At 26.4% G+C, this 25,632-nt stretch overlaps 1 protein-coding gene across 3 annotated transcripts; it reads right to left on the bottom strand.

Moving 5' to 3' along the window:
* Positions 1–2,745: 2,745 nt before the first annotated feature.
* On the bottom strand, positions 2,746–25,632 carry LOC129611650 (transcription factor kayak). 3 transcript variants are annotated; one of them, XM_055524878.1, is made up of 3 exons: positions 25,066–25,632; positions 6,154–6,445; positions 2,746–5,486 (listed from the first exon to the last, which is right to left on the bottom strand). In XM_055524878.1, exons 1-3 carry the CDS (start codon positions 25,150–25,152, stop codon positions 4,420–4,422), a joined length of 1,446 nt encoding a protein of 481 aa, XP_055380853.1. In that variant the 5' UTR covers positions 25,153–25,632; the 3' UTR covers positions 2,746–4,419. The 3 variants fall into 3 exon arrangements, with proteins under 3 accessions (XP_055380853.1, XP_055380852.1, XP_055380854.1); XM_055524877.1 differs by lacking the exon at positions 25,066–25,632 and adding an exon at positions 15,368–15,526; XM_055524879.1 differs by lacking the exon at positions 25,066–25,632 and adding an exon at positions 9,735–10,130 and having other exon boundaries at positions 2,751–5,486.

Raw genomic sequence — 25,632 nt, 5'->3', positions numbered from 1 at the left:
TACATGGCAATACGGCATTTTGTTTTTTTTTGTCAAATTAGTAAAGTTTCGTATTTAGTTTTTAAATAGTAAAAAACACAGTTTAGTGAAAAACAAACAAAAAAAGTCGTTTTTGTAAAGATCTGTAGTTGCTGAGCTATGCGGTAAATGAAGACGGATAAATTTTAACAAATATGTACAGCGAATGCAGTTTCTATTACAACTAGCTTATACCAAAAGTTCCTAGTACGTTCATGTCTAAATGTTCTAGTTTTGAATACAGTAAGAGGCAGTATTCATTTAATAAAATATCTTTATTACTTTCTTCTAATAAATTCGGATATCGGCTTAGAAAAAAAGTGTACAATGTCAAGAGCTTTTACTAAACTTTTTGTAACGGTATACTTTGAAAAGTTTACGTTGTAAGCGCATTATTGAAGTAACGGACATTGTACACTTCCTAAATGCGTTCTATACGTAGTTGATAGTCGTAATCGGGTACCTTGTCATATAAATGTTGCTAGAAGTGTACCCGCAAATTTTTTAACGTCAAAATTTTGTTTTCTGTCTTCAAACTGTCTAACCCAGCATTTACACGTACAAGTTACTTGCAAGAAAGTTGCAATACATACAAAAATTTTACTAACACATTGAAATATTTCTACTTGCTTGTTTACTTGCAGTTCAACTTGCAAGAAAATTTTGCTGCCAGTAATTTGAGCAAGTAATTTGACATATTGAGAAATTCACAAAAAAAAATTTGTTGTTTTGATTTTTTTTTTTTTTTAATTTAAAATTTTTGAATTTTGTTTTGAAAAAATTAAACTTAGCAAACTTATGGTTTCTAAAATTTATAAACAATTATATATATTGCTAGTTGTTTTCTTCTCAAAGACATTTTCAAAAATTAACTTGCTAAACGCCTACGTCATAATAGCAAGTAATTTGACATTTCGAACAACTAATTGACAATTAATATTATACAAACTTGCATGCAAGTAACTTGTATGTGTAAATGCTGGGTAACGTATAAAACTTTTACGGACAGAAATGTAGTAAACTTTTTACCCGTAATAGACTTTGAATTTTGATCATCCGTAAACGTCAAAACAAAAAAAATTTTTTTTTTAGATTTAAATTAATTTTACATTTACATATTAAATATTAACAAAAAAAATATTTTTTATATTATTTTTAACGTAGTGATAGTCACTCAATACATCAAATTTATTTACTGAATTACTACGTCAGACTGCCTGCATGAAAAAAAAAATCAACGATTTTGACGCTTAATTGACTTTTTCTAAACGTTTAAGAATTTAAGCTCTGACTGAAAGTAAAAATATTCGTAAACTCAGTAGAGTATTCGTAAACTCAGACAATTCAGATTTTGTAAAATTTGACGTTTGAGAACTTACCATACTAGTTATCAAGTTTCTTTTCCTAAAATTCAGCATAAAAATGTAATGTTTTTAATGATGTGGTAACGTTTTATAAAAACGTCAAAGTGGTACTTATATGGTAAAAATTGTATTCCAAAATGTACCAAAAGCTTTAGTAGTTTTTTTTACAATATAAAGCTATTGAAGGCTCTGAGACGGTACTACAACCGTATTTATACCGTACTTTGATCTTTTTTAAAGCATTATAGAAGTCACGGACACTTTATCGCTAAAAATATGTGCTAGTTTATTTAATTGGATATTCTTGGCATGTATAAGAAGCGTGCTCGATTTTTTCGATATCCAATTTACTTTTTTTTTACGCATGCACTAAAAATGCACTAAACTTTTTGGAATGTGATATTACGCAATATTGAAGTCACGGATACTGTTTTTTTTTCTGTCGAAATATTTTACATTGGATTTGATCTCTTTATATATGGGTCTTTGGTAAATTCCTTTTTTTTATTTTTTAAAATTAAAAGTCTATCAATTAATTTAAATTTCTTTATATAATAAACAAAGAAATGAAGAAAATGTCAAATAATCAGAATCCATAATTAATTTTTCTGAATAATGCTATTAATATTCGAAAGCGCTACCAATCGGGATGTCTACAAAGCTGGATTCATTGATTCGTCGTTTTTTAGTTGAGCTATGTGTAGTTGAACTATTTTTTCTCTTGATTGTACATTGGTTTGTCTGAAAAAAGCTGACCATTTTTTTATTATGATGCATTTATTACTTTTTGACAAAAATTATATGTACTCGTAATAGTAATAGTTCAGTATACACAAATTTGACGTTCTAAAAAAACTTCGCACTAAAGTTGAAGGTGATTCAACTTTTTGAGAGACAGAAAAAATGCTGCTCTGAAAATAAAGAGAATGTCAAAAATTCAAATTTTCATACAAAATACATCAGCTAAGCGACGAACCAGTGAATCCAGCTTAATTGAATCGAATTTTCAGTGTCAATTATTGTTCTCGTTACACTACAAAACTCAAAAAATACTTTGTTTTTCGTGCATATGAGACTCTTATTATTATTAATCTCTTTTTTAAAGTTTCGCAGATTTGATATTTTGTAAATTTTGCTAGGTTAAGCAATGTAAAAATCAGTAAGAACGCAATAAAATTACTTTTTATAAAAGTTTATATTATATATGTATATACTTTAAAAAAAAAATCAATAAAAGCAAAATAATAATAAGAGGAATAAAAATTGGGAATATCACAACAACTTATTTATTAAGTTTTTTTATACATAAAATTATAAAATAGTCATCTGAATTTTTTATGTTATAAGAAATTTTAATATTGTTTTTTTTTATCTTTTTATTCTTATTTTACATATTTAATAACAAGTTGCAAATATAATACATAGTATAATTTTTAATTTTATAACACTTGATACTGCATAAAGTACATATGCATGTAGGTATGTATCTATAATTTTCAAAAAATATATGTATACATGTATCTACACATAATTATTTTTTAAAATTTAAATATGTATGCACATTTTGTGAACTAAATTAAAAACGCAAAAAACGTATAATAATATACACGGATGCGTAGGTATGTATGTAACTTAAATATGTATTCTTTTAAAGTTAGAAGAAAAAATCAATAAAATAACAGTTAGTTTATATACAATTTAAGATTTTAATTAAATTTTTTAATAATAATCAAAATTGAATAATGTAGGTACATTAAATTTTGCTATCGAAACAAGATACATATACATATATACATATGTTCCAAAATTTCTAAAATGAAAAAAATTAACTCAGTTACAAAAATATTGTATTATTTCATAAGGTTAAAAATAATTTCTAAAATTTCAAAAAAAAAAAAACAATTTAAATGATTTATTTTAAGGTTCATTGGTTTTAGGTTATAAGAATATTAGATTTGAATTTTGAATCCTTCGTATAAATTGAGTAAAACCTAAATTTTTTTCACTATTGTTAAGTAAAATTAATATTAGAAGCTTATGTTGTTTTACCAACATTTGCACAATAAAAAAGTATATATGTATGTATGTATAAAAAATAAAATAAGAGAAATTATCAACTAATAATAGTTTTAACATGGGATTAAAATTTGCATTTGTTTAAAAATTTTAGAAAAATATGACAAAAAATCAATTTAAATTGTCATTTAATAAACATTATGGCAAAAAGTTCTTCTCACAAACAAGTCGTTGAAATGCAACATAAACTTTTCTGTATGAATAGTATGATATACAAATGTACAGATAAAATTTTATAATCTGCATTATTCTTAATTAAAAAAAACTATTTACTTTAAATTAATACTTAGTAAACCACGATTAACAATAGTGTCAATTATGAATGCCTACGGTGTTGACTTTAGTTTACTTTGAAAGCCTACTGGATTTTTCTAATTCGTATCAAGTAAGAAAGAAGCCGCAAAAAAGAAGAAAATATTAAACGAAATATTTATTTAAAAAGAAACAATCTAGTTAGTTAATTAATATTCTAATTTTTTAGAAAACTGTAAGCAAAACAATGTAATTTTTTTAAAAAAAATTTATCAATAACAACCAAAACTAAATTTCATAACAAAAATTCATCGAAAAATAATAAATAATTTTAAAATTTTTAATTTTTGTATTTTTAAAAAGCGGATTTCAATGCTATATTCAAAAAATTTCAATTCTTTTAAAATTAATTCTATTCCACCGATTAGACTTTCATATTTTTTACCTAAAGTTCTTTTGTAGCCACAACTCATTTTTTTCCAATTATAAAAAAATATTTTTTAATATTCCTCGTATGTATATGCAGATAATTGTTAAAATAAATTTATAACTATTCGTAAAACAAGAAAAAAATTATTTTTAATTTTTTTATAAGAAATATGTAATTATTTTTTTTCTGTTTCTGTTTCAAGCCACGTTAATTTTTATAAATTATTGGTTATGTACAATGTATGTACATACACAAAAAACGGGAAGAAAATAGTAGTAATTATAAGCTAACCAATTTAGATGGTTCACTAGTTGGTGTTGTCATTGTTAATTCCAATGGATGTCTACTATTAGCATTGGGCATTAATGGTCCGGAAACTGGCGTTAACCCTGTACGACCATCCATTAAACTTTCAAAATTAAATACACCATTTGATGGAGTTGTAATTGTTACACCACAATCTGAAACGATTTTGTTTAGATGAGCTTGAGACGGAGGAATAGTTAATGGCACATTTAATGAATTTGGACGAGGTTTTGTCGTAACCATAGTTGCTGAACTTGTATTTGGTGTTGCTATCGATGGTTGTGTTGTCATTATTATATTACTATTTGACATTGATTTTATAGTTACACCGCTGTTAACATCAGAATTTGAAGCTGTTACTATTGCACCTAAAGCATTTTGTTGAACTACAGTTGTTGAATTTTGAGGTGGTGGCGATTTTGTTAATATTGGCGTATTGAGCATAGTGGGTGTAACAACATTTGTAATAGTAGAAACATTTGGTAATGATTGCGGTATTAATGGATTTGCTAATAAGATACGTTTTGGTGATGGTGGACCATCCAATGAATCAAATGAATCTATTGGTTCATCCTTAATTATTTTTGAATTATATTCATCTATTATAATAGGTTTTATATCAATTGGCGATGAGCGTAAGGTTGCTAAACCGCTTATTAAACTACTTGTATCACTATGATGTTTCTTGCAATGAGCACGATGTGCTTGTAAAATAAATTTTAGTTCATCTTGCTGCATAGTACACGATTCTATTTCCTTCTGCAATTCTTCTTTTTCTTTTTCTAATTTTTCAACTTTTTCTAATAAATCATTGGTTTGATCTACACGGCGTTTACGGCAACGAGCCGCTGCAGCTTTGTTACGCTCACGACGAATTCTACGTTTTTCTTCCTCCTCTGGTGTAAGATTACTTGGTTTAGTAGGGCGGCGTCCACCAGTGTTGCGACGATTTTGTGGTGAAGTTTGTTGGTGACCAGCACCACTACCGTTGTTTATACCGGACAAACCTGGGCTGCCATGTAAGGATGTTGGAAGGCTTGCTAAAATAAATCATGAAATTTTTTAGTCATTTCAAAATTTTGGACATTAAATAATAAAATGTGTACATATACATACATATGTACATAAATTATAATTAAATTTCACATACATAAATGCATATCATATGTTTACATATGTTATTTCGAAAATTTATTATTATAATTTGATAATCTTCCAAAACTATGTACCTATTTGAAAATAAGAGTAAGTAACGTTCCCAAAAAACAAAGAATTTCATTTATATGTATCAATAGATTTTGACAAATGATGAAGTCATCCTTTAAAAAAAGTAAAACCAAATGAAAAAGGAAAAAAATGAGACTGAGAAATTTGGGAATAAACTAATATCATGTTACTCGTTCTAATATTAATAGGTATAACAAAAAAAATGTCATCTAAAAACGTGTTTCCGCAATGTGTATCCGTTTTAAGGCTTATTTAAATTTTTGTAATTTAATGAACATTCTCATAGTGAGAAGCAAAAATTTTTACTTTTAAAAATGCAAATAATTAAACAAAAAAAATTAACATCTTAAATTTTTTTTTATAAATATTTAAAATTCTAAATTATTGTTTCAAAATAAGAAATAATCTTTTTGCCAATTCGAACTTGGTTATATGGAAGGCACATTCATATTTTTTATTTAAGTAACTTGTAATACTTACAATTATCAGTCGCTATAGAATTTTCTTCGTGAGTTATTGGCGTGTGCCAACTGCTTTGGGAACCAGATTCTGATGAACCATCAATAAAACTATTATTGTCATTACTTGTGTTATCAATTAGTGCATTAAATGGCGCTGGCGGTGGAACAAATCCAGCTTGATACGGAGCTTGTGTACCAGTATCACTTGTTAATTCAAATAAACTTTGTTCGATATTTCTTAAAGTGGTGGGAGTTAATGTTGATGTAGTTCGCGTAGGAACTCCACCTTGGTTGCCATCCAAAGAAACAAACTAAAAGTATAAAAAAAAACAAATGGAAAATTTTTTGAAAAAAAAAAAAAAAAAATTTTCCTGATGAAATAATGAATATACATATACATATATTAATTTATATGAAATAGACATACTTATATATAATATTTATTTATGTGGGTGTGTACATATAGAAGCTCTCCTACAATATGCCATTGACATAGGCCAGATTTTTGTTATAGTAAGGAAAAAATTAGTTCCACATTAGTGTCTCAATGGCACTGGAACGTTGTTAGTCGAGAGTAAAGAGGAAAAAAGAGGAGTAGTGCAACCTAAAAAAAATTTAAATAATATACATAGTTCAGACCCTGTCTTAGTGCTAGACGATAGTAATCAAATATTATATTAAACAAAGGTCTGCTCCTGGTTGTTGTACCACACTTACGATGCAAGAAAATATTTTTAACAACATTACCATCAGTCAAGCGAAGAATATGGTCCTTCCACCTAATTCTTTGGGATTAAACGTACGATATTCCGTGACTTCAATAATGCTTTAAAAAAGATTTAAGTATTGTATTAATACGATTGTAGTACCGTCTCAGAACTTTCAATACCTTTACAATGGAATTTTACCATATCAATACAACTTTGACGCTTATTTGAATTTAAAGTTCTGTGCAAATGTTCATTTTTATAAAACGTTACAACATAGCATTTTTATGCTGCATTTTAGGAACAAAAACTTTATAACTAGAACTTTATCGCTGAAAATATATGCTAGTTTATTTAATTAGCTATTTCTGGCAACATTTATATGAAATGTATACAAAATGTGTGCTCGATTTTTTCGATACCCGATTTATTTTAATTTTCCGTCTCCACTACGTATAGAACGCATTTAGGAAAAGTGTACAATGTCAAGAGCTTTTACTAAACTTTTTGGAATTTGATACTTTGTAAAATTTACGTCGTAAGCGCATTATTGAAGTCCTGGATTTTTATACTTTAATATTACTGTCCATTTCATGATTTAACTGCCATCTTCAAGTTGGAGTGGTTCATATATTCTTCTCAATGTTTTTCTTTCGAATATATTGAAGTTTGCAATATGACATTTTCAATCTTCAGGTTCGTAGATCTTGATAATAGTTTCAATCGCATAATTTTATTGTGAACAAAAAAACATTTATTCACCGCACTAGCTTTTTTTAATGTCAATTGAATAGCCTTCTATAACTAATCAAAGAATCATCCCTTAAAGCAATTTGCCACCTTATGTGAAACGTATTGTAGAAAATATTGATCAATTGTAGATTTGTTTTTTCGAAATCTGTATTGGTATAATATATAGATTATAATAATAATGGATTATAATAATAAATATCATAGTTACCTATGATATTTATTATTATAATCTATGTAATTTGATTTTTATCGAATTAATTATAATATTTTAATAAATAATTAAATCATTATAATATTTTATTTTTCATAATGTTTTATATTTATCATAATGTAATTCGATTTTCCTGTATTTTGAAGTTTAAAATTTCTCGCTGCTAAAACTTTTTATTGGAAATTCTGAAAATTCAGTCGTTACGAACTCCAAATTAACAAATATCATGTCATTTTTTTACTTTGAAATTGCCTCGTATGGTTAAAATACTTATAATTACATTGTATTTTTTATAAAATTCCAAATTGTGGTTGGTTGGTTGATTAACGTGGCAGTAGCAGAAGGTTATGATGTGCACCCCAATTAGCAGAAATGTGCAATTTTACTACCACTATCCCGCGATCGCCATTCCGTGGTTGAGCATACAAGTGGCCTATCTAAGTTAGCTGGTTCTTTTGAGCAATCTATCTAAATCCCCAATGCTAATTTTCTATATCTCTTCCAGCCCCGTCACGCATGTTTTGACCCATGCGACCAGTTTGGCTCCGACTAGAACCGGGCACTCGCAGAGATAGTGAAAATTGGTGTTATTCTTGTTTAATTCCCGGCAACTGCGACACGACGTGTTGAAGGGCAATCTCAGCCTGGTTACATGCTCCTCAATGGCCAGTGTCTCGTGTAGGCTATCGAAAAAAGGTATGTCTCTCCGATACATCAGAAGCCCATATGATGTCCTAAGGTCGTGTTTTGGCTCAATTTCATTGCCGGCACACGATGAATAGTCTCTGCATATATATTTATTTTCAGTATATTGATGTCTATGGCTTAGCTACATCAGCCCATCCGTCCGTTTATATTATGGTGGTCTGGGACCCAAGGAAGTGTGACAGTATGGCGAGCGCACATCCCTGCCAGCTCACGACAACATTTGTTCACCAACTTCGAAGATATTGCAACAACACTAACTACAAAAGGGAGACCCTCCAAGATCTCGCATGCTTTCAATATGAAAGCTGATACGATTCAGACGCCCAAGGGGAAAACTCCAGCATCTACCATATTCCTATTCTTGGAGCCGTCTGTGAATAGAACCAACTCAAAACCTCTTAAAGGAGCCATTGCTCTATAGGAATGGCCAGGAAAGGGAAGCTCAACACAAAAATTCTTGTCGAAGCTAAATCTTAGGATACAATAAAAATAAATTTCCGTGATCATATCGGTCCTTCTCGCAGGAAGCGACCCAAGAATACTTTCGTGACCATAGGGGCAGGGTTCCAACCAGCTTTTCTGAGCCTGAGCAGCTCAGCTGACCGCCAGGTTAACGATATGCAACACTTATTATATAATAGGAGTGAGTAGTACACACTAACATTGTGATTTTTTTATATTTTTTCAAGTGACAAACTATACACAAAGTTTGAACAGTAGAAATCATTAAAAAAAGGTTAAGTAGTACTTTCGGATAAACCGAATAATTAAAAGTATTTAGTGTTCTAAATATTAATTTTTGTTGACACCAAAATTAGGAATTCCTCAAAGGATAAGGTCTTTAAGAGGTGGATAAGCTCTTAAATTAAACACCATAATACTTATGAAAAATATAACAACATGTATGTATGAAGTGAGCCTTCCAAGTAATCATAGGGTAGTGCTTAACCACTTCATTTGAGAAATGAGCAATTAGATCGTGCGAATATTATTTTGCACTGTCATGAGGTGAAACAGAAAATAGAAGTTTTCCTATGTATTATTATACAATTGTATGAATGTCATAAGTACATGGTGTTTAACTGAAAAGTTTAGATCTCATTGTGGAGACTCTAATCACTTGAGAAATGTATGCAATCATTTTAAAAATTTATGTATATACTTATAGTTTTAATATATATAAACGAAAAATATATAAAAATATTTTAATCCATGTTTAACCTGCTGCATAAACAGTTCTTTAGCTAAAAAATTTGCAATCTCGCAGGCATCCATGTCGTTTTTTTACACCTTTCAAATTAATAACTTGAGTTTATTTAAAACAAAAAAAATAACGTTAATTTTTTAATTTTAAATATTAAAACTAAATTGAATTTTAACTTATTTTAAATTTTTTCAGCGCTCTTTATAATTATTTTCACGAAAAACAAAAAAAAACACAAAATCTGATTCAGAAAAAAATTGTATTTCAGTTATGCTAAAAAATCACATATGTATGTTAATTTTTTTATTGTTCAATCTTAATTTTTTTTTTAATTTGTGATTAATTTTCTCTTATTTTATTTAAAATTGACAATAAATTGCACAATTTTTTATATATGTAAATTAATGAATTTCATCAAAATTTCCTAAATAAAATTATTAAATAGTTACTTAGTTATTTTTTTAATTTATAATAGTCTATCACATAGTACAAAGAAAATTCTATTACATTTATGTAAAATAATAAACTTTTTAATATTCTTAAAATACTTTTTAAAATGTGTATGTTAAATATATTGTTTGTTGTATTTAAAAAAAAAATTGAAGGAGTTTGATTTAAATATAATTAGACTTTTATGCTTAAAAAAAGTATTTGTTTTACGACACTATTATACAACAACATAATGCACATGTATTAGATTAACTATACATACATTTTCATATATATAAAGTTATAATGATAATTACGCGATACTTAAATTTCAAACAAGAAAATATACATATGCATGTACTTATAATCAGAGTTTTATTTTTATCTTTTTTAATATTTTCTATTAATGAACGTTTCTATATAACACAATCATACATATGCATGTTTATATAAGCATATATGTACATAAATATGCATACAATATAATATTAAATTCATAATATTTGCGGAAAAATTAAAAAAAAACAAGCTGTTTGAAAACAAACAATTTTTAATAAATCGCGGGTGGAATTTAATTTAATATTTTTCACCAAAAAAAAACAAGTTATTTTAGTACATATATATTTGCAAATGTATATAGAGTTCACAGGTATGTATATGGTAATTATGTCTATGTATGTTTATTGTTTCCACTATTATTTTTTTATAGTTTTTCTTTTCTTAGAATATATTTTTTCTTTTTTCGATATTCTCAATTTTTTTTAATATTTTAAATCACTAGTGTATTTTTTATATTAATACACATTATTACAAATACCTAATGATACGGGATCTATATTTATATAGATTTACTCATTAAAAATATGCCTTTAAATTTTATTTTTTTGCGTCTAATTTCAAATTACTTTTTATTTTTATAATTGTGTTTAGAAAAATAAATTGTTAAAGAATATTTATTTTAACTGAATACATATACATATATATTTATAATAACGTTGAAATTAGTTTTTACATTATATGTTTGCCTTTGAATTTTTCTAGGTAGCGATAATGTTTATGTTTTTTACTAAAAGTTATCGTTGTAGGTTTAATTTTTACTTTTTAGATTTATTATTATTTTATATTCAAATTACTTGTACGATTGTTTTAAACTGAAATTTCTTTAACCTATATAAACTCAATTTCTTAACACCTTTAGGATTAACTTTTATAAGATTAATTTTAATTGTATTCAATCGGTCTTAATTATTAACTTTTGTTAATATTAAAAATTAAATTGATTTTGAATTTTATTACTTGCCAGAAAAAAAAATGTTATGTAATATTTTTTTATTTTTCTTTTCCTCGATTGTATTTGTAAAACCTATATTTTAAAACTATATTTTTATTTAATATTATATTTTAATTTTAACTATTATTCTGATATTCATATCTTTCATTAGTAGAATATAAGTATATTATCTTTTAAAAGAGATTCAATATGTATTTAAATTTAAAATAAAATTAAGGAAAAAATTCGTTCGTTCGTTGATTTGAATTCGTCGTTGCAAGATCGAAGTTTAAAGGAAAATAAAGAAAATTTTCAAAAAAAAAAAAATCTGAAATTTTTTTTTTATATTTTTAAATGAAAATAATTTGTTTAAAGAGCGCCGTTTTCTGCTCGTTGTCGTTGTACTCGAATTCGACTAAAGAGTTGAACAATTTAAGAAAATTGAATAGCAATGAAAATTTTTATTATGATTTTCGAAAACTTAAAAATCTCAGAGAATTCTTATTTTAACTTTTGGGTACTTATTGTAAAATAAAATATATTCAACACTCAAAAGCGTTTCGTTTTACTAGGCAGGAATTTGGCATTTTTTATAATAGTTTTTAATATTATATGTAATGTCAAACACAAATATTTCAGGTGTTTTTGTTTTGTTAGCTAGTGAATTTTGAGAGCTAAAACATTTTTTAATCGTAACAATGTTCGTACGTTAAAGTTAAAATAAAATTATATATACATAGATACATATTGTTCAATTTTAAATGATAATATTTTTTACATTTCAAATCAAGTTCATCGGAGAGGAGTTAAAACAACTCAAAGTGAGTCAAATACTAAGTGGATATTAATGGCAATTAGTATGAATAAACCAATATTTTATGTTATGGCCGAGGGCTGAGTAAAAAATTATAATATTACGAAGGTGATTTTTGACATTTTTTTATGCAGTCAGTAGTTTTCCACGATGCATGATATTCAACATTCTCAAAAACACACAATTCAATATTCTCGCAAACACAACTAAAAAAAAGGGTTACCTAAAAATTCAAGATAAAAGAAAAACTACTTAGTTATTGCCACCCTGACACCCTGAATATACACACACGAGACACATTAAGCCTAAATGTAAGACCTATCAAATTTTCTAAATTTAGTCTTGAGTTCAGAATACAACGTTTATTTGCTCATATACATATGTATATTTACTTAACTTTTTGAGTTCTAGCTTTAAATTTTATAATTTGAAAAAGTATTTTTTTATTTTTCATATAAGTATGGTTAAAAATTTTACTCAGAATTGGCTCAACTCAATAGGAAGAGAGAAATTAAACCCTTTAATGAAAAGCATTTCAACTTTTAAAGCAAAATAAACATTTATTTTTCATTTCTACCTTTAAGTTAACACATGTGAGTCATGTTTGAAAAATAGGTTTGATACAGCAATTTGATAATCAGGCAAATAATTAGTTCGATTGGATGCATAGCATACCGCGCTGTTTTTTTAAATCAAATGTTAATTAAGTACACATTATAGCTTTGTAATTTAATTTGAAAAAATCAAAGAAGAAAACTCTCTTCCAGTTACTCGCATTTCGGTTCTCTTAAAATTGCTCGAAACATTAAATGAAATAAAAATATTGAATAACGTCACAATTTATTTTTGTCTTTGGGTTAACAAAATGTTTTCAGAGGAAAATTAACAATATTTATGTGAAAGAGCAAATTTTCATTGAATGCATGCGTATAAATGTATATACTAAATTTTTATTTTCAATGTAATAAAAATTAAAATAAAAAAAAAGAAAATACATTGGTCGATGCACGGAAATATTAAAAAATTAAATATTCTTACGGGAATCCCAGGGGGGTCGTAAAATTTTCTAAAAAATATTAATTTAGCAATCTTTTGAATAGCAAAAGTGCTTTATATGGATTTCTATAATGATTTTATTTATGTATATGACGAAAATATCATATAGCCATCAATTTAATTAAAGCAAAGTCATATTATAATAAGTTAATATACTGGTAACTTACTTCGCATAATAAATGAATCAGTTTTTTATTTCCAGTTCTCTATTTTAAAAGAAAAAAATTTTACTTGGTATTTCCTTTCTGCTACGAATAGGAATTTGTATACGAATACGAGTATTTATATTCGTTTAACATTGTTATACATACTTCCTATTTTTCACTTTCCGAACTACTCTATCGCCTAAAAATTTGCTTATGATAAAAAAAAGCTTGAAATTTAAAACTGAAAGCGTAAGGAGAAAGAAGATAAGGAGAGTATAACAACTACGAGGTTAGCAATGTTGAACTGCAAAATTAAATTAATGTGTATAATGAAAAATTTTGTAATATTCTGTGTTTCTAAATTTAAGAGACATAATTTTTTTTATATAGTATGTACATATGTAATTTTTTAATCGTGAATGTAATTTTTAGACTCTTAGTTTCAACATGTTCTGCTTTATTTATTAAAAAAAGTCTAAAAAAGCAGAGGAAAAAATAGGTTTTTCCCTCTACCCAGATAAATATTTGATAAAAGTGTTACAAGTATAAAAAAATCTGATATGATCAGCGCATAATCGACCGTAATGTGTGTTGTCAAATTTAGCAGAGTGTTATAGTAGATTATGAAAATACCCTTTAATCTCTTCTGTTCAGCTTTAATGAAATTAGTAAGATTTTAATTAACAAATATACCCAGAAAAATGTAAATTTGGTGGTAGTAGAGTTTCGCTTTGAGCCTTTTGAATTCCATGAAAAGTTTTCCAGTTAATTCCAAAATATCAAAAGAACTTAAATATTAAATTTCAAGGAATTTTATCAACCAGCTCTATAGGTGTGGTAAAAAATGTAAAATTGGTTCCTAGTTTGATTTCCGAGCCCTGATATTTCCAAAAAATTCGATAAGGTGCACTGTTTTAAAGTCTTCACTTCGATTCAGTTCCCGAAGCCTGATATTTCCGAAAAGTTGAGTAATCTGTGGCACAACCAAAATAAACTCTCACTTAAAATTTTTCAATAAAACCTGTTCCCAGATCGACAGACACAGTCAGATCGACAAACATACAGTCAGACCGACAGACTTTCAATCGACTGGCAGACCAACATCCAGTAAAAGATTTATTGATTCCTGTAAGATTTACTTTTTTTTGTTATAAGTATTACTATTAGCCGAAATAAAAATCAACCTTGTGATTTTGTGGAAAAGAACACGTTTCATACGTCTCTTTGTCATATACGTTTGTTTTTCCTATTTTTTTAAAACGTTTTTTTTATTTCAATTTTTGTAAAACGCTTCAAGGGTGTAGTTGCTCCGGATAGTTGCAAAACGTCACGTACGATATTGGTAGTACCGCAACAACCACTTTAAAAAAGTGATATCGATGTGGATGTTGTACCTGGTGTTGATGCTATGCAATCATATGAGCAGAGGAAATTTGTTTTGTTACACCAATTGGTGATGCAAGAAGTTGTACATCGAAAATTAGTTGTGCAAATGATGCCCTTCGGCAAGATTTTATTCAGAATGGACGCAATTTTTGGCGATATAATTGGATTATTTTCATTATAACGTTATTGTCTCATGTTTTTGTGTTTTTTTTTTGTTTCAGCTAGCGAAGAATGATAAACAATATTTTTATTGGATATCTACATTATGTTGGAAATCGCAAAAATATATGAAATGATATTTTTCATTTGCAAGGCTTTGATTTGTGTTGGATAATAATTGAAAGCGTAATGAAGATCTCTTCAAATACCTTTTCAAGTGTGTATTAGTAAAAAGGTATATACGTAGATCAGATATTTGTTTATATTATATTCTTATGTTTTAGCACAGATACCTTTATATAGTACATTATAGGAGTTTATAGTTTAAGACAGGCACTTATCAAATAATTAAGAGAAGCAAATTATAAACAAAAAAATAATTGAACTTACCATTTTTGAAGCCGGCGATAGTGTACTGCTACTGTTACTATTGCTAAAAGGTATACTTAAAAATTCATCATTAAACAAAAAATTATTATCTAGCGTCATGATTTACAATTTATTCGCAGTTTGTAATAGAATAAGAAAACAATATGTAATTTGTGTATCTTCATATAATACGAATAACTTGTGTTTTTTTTTCTCTGAAATATGATGAGTCACTAATTCATGTTTTTTAATTTGGAGTAAGTAATTGAAATTTTTAAACAAAAAACAATATCATGTATATTATTAAAACAATATTAAGAAGGTATGTGCTTTAAGTATCTCACTTTGAAGGTTATGCTATTTAATAATAATATTAACACTTAGTATACATATACATATTTATTTAACAGAAATATTATGTAACCCACATACTTGGTTTGACATTATAATTTCACTTAACCAAAGCAAATAAACTTTTAATTAATATTTCTGAACATTTTCACACAATTTTGCTCAAACAAAGCTAGTAAAATCTAATAAAAAACTTATTTGTTACTTAAAATTATAAAATTTTCTTATCAATTTTTTATATTTTTGTTTAGTTTATTGCTATATTTTGTTTTTTCCAGAATATTTCCATGTATTTCACGCACAGTAAAGAAGAATTATTTTTTTTATAAGCACAAAAATTTTCATTGTCAACAACTCTAACCCTACTAATTGAATGAAACGTATGCGTCATCAACAACAATCTTTTATACACCGTACCACGAGGTCTATACACAGTTCTCTTAATAATTTCATTGTAAATATTGATTAAATTCCAATCCTGAATAGACTGAATGTACGGTTTATTTTAAATTTCTCTCATCTTAAGTATGTATTTCTTCTAAATTTCTCTCATTTTTAGCATGTATTTATTCTTTCATTATATTTTCTTCATTGTATGAAGATATTATTAAATTCATGTAAATATTGAATTCATAATACAATTGTGTTAGTTTTCAAAGAGTAATTAAGAATCTACAAGTATAGTATAAGGTAGCAAATGTGAAATATAAAAAATTGTAAATACAAATACAATTTATTTTTACACATAACATTCCAAATGACTTTATTAGTCATACTTGCTTATAATAAGTGTTGCCACTTTAGCCCAAATAGGCCACACGAAATCCTTTTTGCGCTTATAAAATTGTTTTGGCCCAGAAATCTACTCGTTTTTCTTACTTAGCCTGATTTAGAACATTTTTTTAAATTTTAAGAAAAACTTTAAAAACTTTTTCAAAACTTTTTTATACAAAAATTGATAAGAAAAAAAATATTAAAATTAAATTTCAATATTTTGTACTGCCCTGCAAACCTTCAATTTTGAAGATTCAATAATAAAAGCTTATAATGACATTATCTTGTCATTCCTGTTGTAACTCTTATATGTACATATGTATATGTACATACAAATATTGGCAAATAATACATTTCAAATTTTGTGAACTGGGAAAACCTTTTCTGGGAGAAAAGAAGTGGGAAAAAGAATGAAGGCGTATATTTCAAGATTTCAAGGCTAACAAACAGGTCATATTTAAAATAAGAAACTTGAAATTGATCCATTTTACCAAAGTTTAATCTTTTTTTGTATGTTTAGCTCATTAATTTTTTCATGAGTGGCAAGCAATAAATGGCACTTGCCATTTTCGTACAAATGGACCAGACTAGACCTACTTTATAATCTTAAAATTGGCTATGTGATTTAGCTTGTGATACGGCATAAAACATTTTATATCCAAGATTTTTATTTAACACTTTGATTCCGTTCAAACGAGCCTAATTTTTACTAGATCAACGGAAATAAAAAAGAGCCGGCTATCCGTTCAAGTATTACCAAAAATTAAAAAAACAGTTTTGACCACAAAAAATCTCATAAAAACCAGCAAATTATTGTTGCAAGCCCAATGTACATATGAAAAGAAGACATATTTGATTTTCAGAAATTTGAAAAACTTTCACACTAAAAGTTTTTGCATGAAAATGTTTAAAAATTTAAAGAGCCATAAACTTTGCCCAGATTAAGGAAAAATTCGAATTAAAGGGCTTCAGATCAAATACATTTTTGAATCTATTTACATCTGCATATCTAACAAAGCCGTGACTTCAACAATGCTTTATAAAAAGTTTTTGTATGGTGTAAATACGATTGTACTATCATCTCAGAGCGTTTAATACCGTTACATTGTAAAAAAAAACTGGTAAAGTTTTTGATATACTCGTATTTTGGAATACAATTTTTACAATATTAATCCATACAATATGACAAATGACATCTAATTTAGTACAATTAACAAACGTTACCATATCATAAAAAACGTAGCATTTTTATGCTCCATTTTAGGAAAAAATTTAAAAACTCGCATTTATTGCGAATATTTCACTACTGAAAATATATGCTAGTTTACTTAATTGGTTATTTCTGGCAACATTTATGTGACATGTACAAGAAAAGTGTGCTCGATTTTTTCGCTACCCGATTTACTTTTATTTAACATATTCACTACGTATAGAACATATTTAGGAAAGTGTACAATGTCAAGAGCTTTGTAAAGTTTACATTGTAACCAAAGTATATCTATTAATAAGTAATTCGACTCTCCGTTTACATCACACTAATGCAATCATTCACCAATTTTTGTATACAAGAAATTCCCTTAGCTAAAAGAGTTAAGTATACCTTCTTATTTTCATTTTTATACAGATAAGAAATTTTGGGAGAGGGGAAGAGTGAATGTTTTTTGATATATTTTGAAAAGCGGGAGTTATTTATTTTTTCGTATATAAAGTATAGGAAAATATATTAAAAATTTTAAAAGCGAGAGTTTAATTTCTGTAACGTATTCCAGTACAAGGTGGCAAAAAATGTATATTCATATTATAAAAGCGAAGCGGAAGAAAGTGTATGTGGAGAGGTAAATATGTACGTACTTTTGAAAATATTTTAAATATTTAGTGTTAAGTATTTGTAATTAATAATTATCAATAAATAAATAAATAAATTATCTTTAAATTTTTTATTTCAATCTTAATAAATTTAAAACATATTTCCTATGAATCGGTAATAATTATATTTCATAAAGTATTAAACAGTATGCATACAGCTTTTTTTCTTTATAAATTACTTTTTTTCTATGTCACTACCTAATACTGTATATCTACTGTACCAGGTACATACATTTGTACATTCATACATGAAATTTCAAACTTGTATCTTTTGCTTTGATACATTCGAATTTTTTACCTAACTTTAATAAAATGAAAAATAAAAAATAAATTTTGTTATAAAAATAAAAATAACAAAATTTTTACCTAACTTAGTTTAATTTTATTTCACTTCAATGTTTTTGATACAATCGTTTGTTTACAATATTTTGTTTTTTTCTTGTCTACAGAACTCTTATTACTGTCTATTTCTAAATAAAAATGGAATATCTTAAGAGTTTGGAAGCAAAATGCAAACGAAAACTGACGGAACGGATTAAACTTTCATCGAATTTTCTAAATGTGAAAATTGCTTTATATCTGTACCTCAATATATTGCAGCTTCAGTGTTTGATTTGAAATAAGTTTGAAACTCAAGCTGTGTTTTTACTATGGATATCTTCGAAATTGCATGTACGATGCACCAGACAGATTTTACCATCTCCTGAAACATCAACAAAAAAATTTGATGATGTTGTGTTTGCGACGTTGTTAACACTGAAATATTTGCCAAATTATGTATCCAAAAATTTTTCGATGCTTATATGTTTTTTAATTAAAATAAATTGAAATTTTTTAATTAAAATTTTCTTATTAAAGTAAGCAATGGAATGAAATAATACAAAGCATCAATATTTTTAAGTTTTTAAATGTTAAATAATACGACGGGTAAAAAAATGGATATATTGTATCAAATATTAAAATTTCATTTTTTTTCGATTTTGACAAACCGTACAACTTTTGTTTAATGATTCCGAACAAACCCTATATCAGCTCAACTATGACGCTATGTATCAACTATGCATATTTATACATACATATGTATGTACATACATTATTATAATAATTATAAAATTTTGAACTTACATATACATATCTTATATTACTTTCATACATTCAAATGATTTTACCGAACTTTTATGAAATGAAAAATTAAATTTGCTTTTATGAGAATAAAAGTAACAAAATTTTTACTAAGTTAACTAAGTTCGCTATTTTTGATGCAGTCTTTTTTCAATATTTTGTTTCTTTCTTGCTTACACAACTCTTATTGCCATCTATTTATTAATAAAAATTATATTTTGAGAATAGTTAAAGTGGCAAGTAAAAACTAACGGCTACCTTGTCATGTAAATGTTGCCAGAAATAACCGACTATACTCGTAAAATAGCATATATTTTCAGCAACAAAGTTCTAGTTATTAATTTATTTTCCTAACATGCAGCATAAAAATGGATGTTTTTAATGATAAGATAACGTTTTATAAAAATTAACATTTGAACAGAACTTTAAATTGAAATTTTCAAATAAATGTCAAAGTTGTATTGATATGGTAAGAATTGTATTCCAAAATGTACGAAAAGCTTTAGTAGTTTTTTTTACAATGTAAAGGCATTGAAAATTCTGAGACGGTACTACAACCGTATTGAAACCGTACTTAAATTTTTTTTAAAGCATTATTGAAGTCACGGTATCTCTTGTACAAGGTCCTGGTAGATACTTGAAAAAAATTCATTGAAAATATGATCATGTCATTGAAAAGGTCTCAGCAATCACTATTACTTTTTTGAAGATCGGTCCGTTACAGTTTCAGATCATGAGGAAATCTAATACGTTTACTGAATGTAAAAGTTTTTAAGTTTTGAATTAAGATAAAGTATTTAAAGTTAAAGTATATTGTTGCTCAATTTTGGCAAAGACCAAAATTAACTTCTTTCCTTGTTTTTAAATACTTTTCTTGTTGCATTCCCGCTTACTGACAATATTTTGCAATATTACATACATACATATATACATATCCGTAGATACATACATGTACTTGCGTGCACATGAATTCAGTTCACAACCAAATCATATCTATAATAAGTAGTTCGACTCGTTCCATTCCTTTAGTTTTCGTTTGCATTTTGCTTCCAAATTTTTAAAAATATTCCATTTTTACGAGTATTTAGAAATAGATGGTAATAAGAGTTGTGTAGGCAAAAAAGAAACAAAATATTTTAAACAAAAGAGTGTATCAAAAACATTGAACTTAAATAAAATTAAATTAAGTTAGGTAAAAATTTTGTTATTGTTATTTTGATAATAACAAAATTTATTTTTTATCAAATTTAAAAAATTCGAATGTATGAAAGCAAAAGAGTTTGAAATTTCATGTATGATATACACATGCATGTACCTGGTACAGTAGATACACAGTATGAGATAGTGACATATAAATAAAGTAATTTATAAAGAAAAAAAGGTGTACGCATACTGATTAATACTTTATGAAATATAATTATTACCGATTTATGGGAAATATGTTCTAAATTTATTAAGATTGAAATAAAAATAAAAAATTTAAAGATAATTTATTTATTTTATTTATTAATAATTATTAATTACAAATGCTTAAAACTAAATATTTAAACTATTTTCAAAAGTACATACATATTTACCTCTCAACATCTTTTGGCTACAAATGAAATTTTCGTGTCGGCTTTTTCTCATCCCAAACACTTCAAATAATGTTTACCCATTTTTATAAAAAAAATATTTTTTTCACAATTATTTAAATTTTTTTTAATATTATACGTCTTTTCAAAATTTATTTTTATTATTTTTCAAAATTATTTTATATAAATTATAATAATTTTTTTTAAACACTTTTTTTCTTCTTCGCTTTTATAATATAATACACATTTTTTGCCACGTTGTACTGGAATAAGTTAAAAAAATAAAACTCCCGCCTTTAAAATTCTTCATATTTTTTCCTATACTTTATATAGTGAAAAATAAATAACTCCCGCTTTTAAAAATACATTATAAAAAAACAGGTAGACATCTATTGCGTACTCTTTCCCTCTCCTAAAAATTCTTATGTGTATAAAAATGAAAATAAGAAGGTATACTGTTTAACTCTTTTTGCTAAGGGAATTTTTTGTATACAAATATTGGTGAGGATTGCATTAGTGTAATGTAAACGGAGAGTCGAACTACTTATTAATAGATATACTTTGTTACATACATATGTACATTTTAATATGTAAGTTAAATGCAAGTACAATAAATTTATCTGCCTGTATGCGTATTTTTAACTAAAACAAAAAATAATAATTATTTTATACGTAATATTAGAAAACAACGTTATACGCAAATTATAATACAGTATTTTAAAATGCGGTCAACCACAAAATCTTTATTCCTTTATTGAATTCAATTTTTGTTTTTGGGTTTTTTCAATTTCATTTAGATGAGTCATTTTTAGTAATATTTTTTTTTTCGTTTTTGTTTTTTAGATAACTGAACGGCACATATTTTCATATTTCGCATTTCGAATAAAAAATATGTATGTACATATTAGCTTTTTCCCTTTGTCGAGTTGTGTTTTGTTTTCTTTTTTACTTCTCCAACGTTTTCATTGTGAAAAAATTCTTAGAATTTTTAGTTATTTTGCCATTCTATTTAAAAATAAAAGGTGAAATCATTTTTACAATAATTTACATGCCTCGACATTGGGAGAGGAATAGAAAAAGTTTAAAAATTTTAAAAAATAAATACTGAAATAGAAAAAACAAATTTTAAAAAACAAATTTCCAAATGTATGATAAAAATTCAGCCTTTAAATGTTGAGCGTCGATGTTCTAGCGTCAAACAAAATGTACAATATTTGTATATTCAAGTCTTACATACAATGCATATGTATGTATGTATATGGATGTATTTAAACATACATATTTTTATAAATATGTTTATAAAGGTTAAATAATATATTTTTTTCACCTGTGAGATCAGCCAACTAAGTACTCCAGTTATAACTTTGAAATAAAATAATGCAGGGTTAGGAAGTTTGAGCTGCATTTTCTTGCTTTATTTTTAATCTAAACAACAACAGCTTGATCGTACTTACATAATTTTTATTTAACGCTTGTTAGCGAAAGTTAAAATTTTTACATGTTTGTTACAATACTCAAGCCTTTATTAGGAATACATTTGTTTTTTTTATAAGTTATCAATTACCAAAATTTTTAGTTAATTATTAAGTATCAAATTTGTAGTAACTCAGAAACTAGACTTTTACTATGGGCTTATGTTTATACATACATACGTTATGTTTTTGACAATTTTTAATAAAATAATTTATGAATTTTCTTGAAATTTAATATATGTACATACATATATACTAATGCACCTCTCTACGATAATAAGTATAACCAGCCACTAAGCTTTTGAAAGAAGTCATTGGTCTTACCATGTAATTCGATTTTCGTGTTTGCAGAAATAGGAAGGTATTAGCATACAAATTGATTGGTAATTTATTGTACTAAAAAGTGAAAAGTAGATTGATTCTTGACCAAGTCGTTTAGTTTAGGCCAGGCATGTCAAACACACAGCCCGCAGCCGTTAAATTGTGAAATTTAATACTTATAATTTTGTTGCAAATATTGATTTAGATCAGTAAGAAGGTGCTGAAACCAGAGTGACGGTTCTGTGGAAGTTTGTCACACATCCAAAAACCAAACATATACATATGCGAAAAATACACAATTTCGATAAGTGGAAAGCGGCTTTTGTAAAATCATATACTTTTGTTTGAACAGCTTAATTTTGTTATATTCGTAAACAGCAAAGAAGTTAAGTAAATTCGAAATTTTCTGAATATGCTCATCAGAATAAATTATTAAAAATCGAATTTGAAAGATCTTTTAGATGTCAAAATGAATTTAACCAATTTTCTTTTCCATTTTTGTTGATATTGAAACAACACTTGGTTCAAATTTACAATTGAAATCGAAATGCTGTGCGAATCTGTATTAAGACAAACATTTAGGGAAGTGGAAATTACTAAATTTTGTAATTGTTTACCTATAAATCAATTAAGCCTGTTTTTGCCATGTTCGGAAGCACACAAACATGAACAATTGTTTTCGATATTAAAAAATAATAAAACGGCCGAAAGACCAAGATTAACAGATCAACGTGTTCAATCAATATTGAAAATTACAACTGCAAATTAAATTCAACCAAATTTCAAAGATTTAATTTTTTTTTCAATAAAAAAGAGATTCAAAATTTCTTTAAAAAAATAATTCTATATTTTTTTGTACGACTGTATTATTTGTATGTATATTTTTATGTTGATAATAACTGGTTTAATTGATGAATTATTTACCATACTTTAATAACACGAATTAAACAAAAAAATATTAACTTGCTTATTATAGACCCTAGCCACTTTTATTAATATATAACGAACTACGTAATTGCTTACGATTTCCTGAAGTTAATTGTCCAAATACCTTCAAGCATTAAAAGAATTTATACTTTTAATTTAGAACTATAAATTCTTATTCTACTGTTTAAAGACTTTTAAAACATTAGATAAATATTGCTGACAAATAAAGATCATTACACTGACAAATGTAGATCACCATAATCGAAGTGCTTCGATTGAGATTGCAATGGGCACAGAATATTATCAAGTTATATGTATACATATGTATATATGTACGTGCTTATATAAAAATCTGAAGAAGAGTGATATATTAATTATTTATTTCTTTGTTTATTTTTGTATAGGTTCCTATATAAGTATACTAATCATACATATGTATATTAAAATTTCTTTTGTAGTTCCGCATTAAAAAAAAAAAACGCAAACATTTGCATGCATCATATATCTAATGGTATGTACATACTTAATGGTCTGTGATAAACTTGAAAAAACAACAAGAGAGACTGACGTTTTTTCTCGCAAAAGGAAAAACAATTTGCATTTAACTTGAAAAAAACTTAAAAGTTTAAAATCTTACAGCTTTAAAAAACTTTAAACATTGAGAAAATGAAAACGTCATTATTTTCTCTCATTTGTGTTCAAAAAGTATTATCCCAGACGATTTGCATGCAAAAACTTTCTTATATCAGACAGACCTATAATACATGTATGTTAATCGTACAAAATGTTTTCGAAATTCTGAATTGTCTTCGTAAATTTAGGTACAAAGTAACAACAACTAACAGTATGCGTTAGTTAATATTTAAATTGACATAATACTGATTTTTCACTTTTTGCATTAAAATTTTATGTAGAAAATTGGTACTTGGTTTCTAAGTTTAAAAATGTCGTAATACAAAGTTTAATAAAAACATCTGCCGCAAAGTAGATAATACAAAATAATAATCACAAAATAAAAATTGCTTTAATTGTACTTTTTTTGACAAGACAATTTTTCAAAACTATATTTTAGACAATAGGGAATAATACCCGCTTGTTATCTATATAAAAATGTTAATTTGTTTACCTCTTAATTAATCACTTTACCATGCGATAAGACGAAAATCCAAGAGTTTATAGATCTGAGTAAAATTACGTATGTATATATGTATGCCACACAAAGCTTATCAAAAGAATGCAAAATATATGTGATGTGTACATATGTACATACTTTCGTAGTATGTGATATATATGCATGTATGCTTGTACTTACAGCAAAATTTTGTTGAGGTAAATTATCAGAAGAATTTTCACTCGTTTCACTGCACTCATCTGAAGAAATTTCCTGTTTCACTTTCATTTTTTGATAAATAAAAGATTGCAATTGTTCAGATTATAAGTTCCAAAAATATTAAAAGAAAAACACTTGTAAAATTCATAAATTTTCAAACAATAAAATCTTCTACTTTTGTTGTGTTTCGGTTTTTCACGTACCTATTGCTCTTGCGTACAGACACTTATATAAATGTATATGTATGTATGTATCTACGTGATTTCCTCGTTAAATGTTCATCAAAACTTTAGCTCTGATTAGATATACACGTATTTTTGAAACCACACCTTGTACAATTCGAAAATTCGATAACTTTACATGTGTGTACATATATTGCCACTATGGATAATTCTTATTTTTATTCAAAATTTTTTTTTACACTAATTATGTGGAACTTCAAACGATGCACTTTTTTAATTTTTTAGGTACATAATATCTTTGAATTTTTTTCTTTTCACATAATAGAACAAAAAACAGTGCAATAAAAACAAAGAAAATTAAAAGGAG

This window comes from Condylostylus longicornis, unplaced genomic scaffold, assembly GCF_029603195.1.
Source record: "Condylostylus longicornis isolate FDR11 unplaced genomic scaffold, ASM2960319v2 ptg000055l, whole genome shotgun sequence".
In the NCBI taxonomy this organism is placed as follows: Eukaryota; Metazoa; Arthropoda; class Insecta; order Diptera; family Dolichopodidae; genus Condylostylus; species Condylostylus longicornis.
This window is presented reverse-complemented; position numbering and strand designations above follow the sequence as displayed.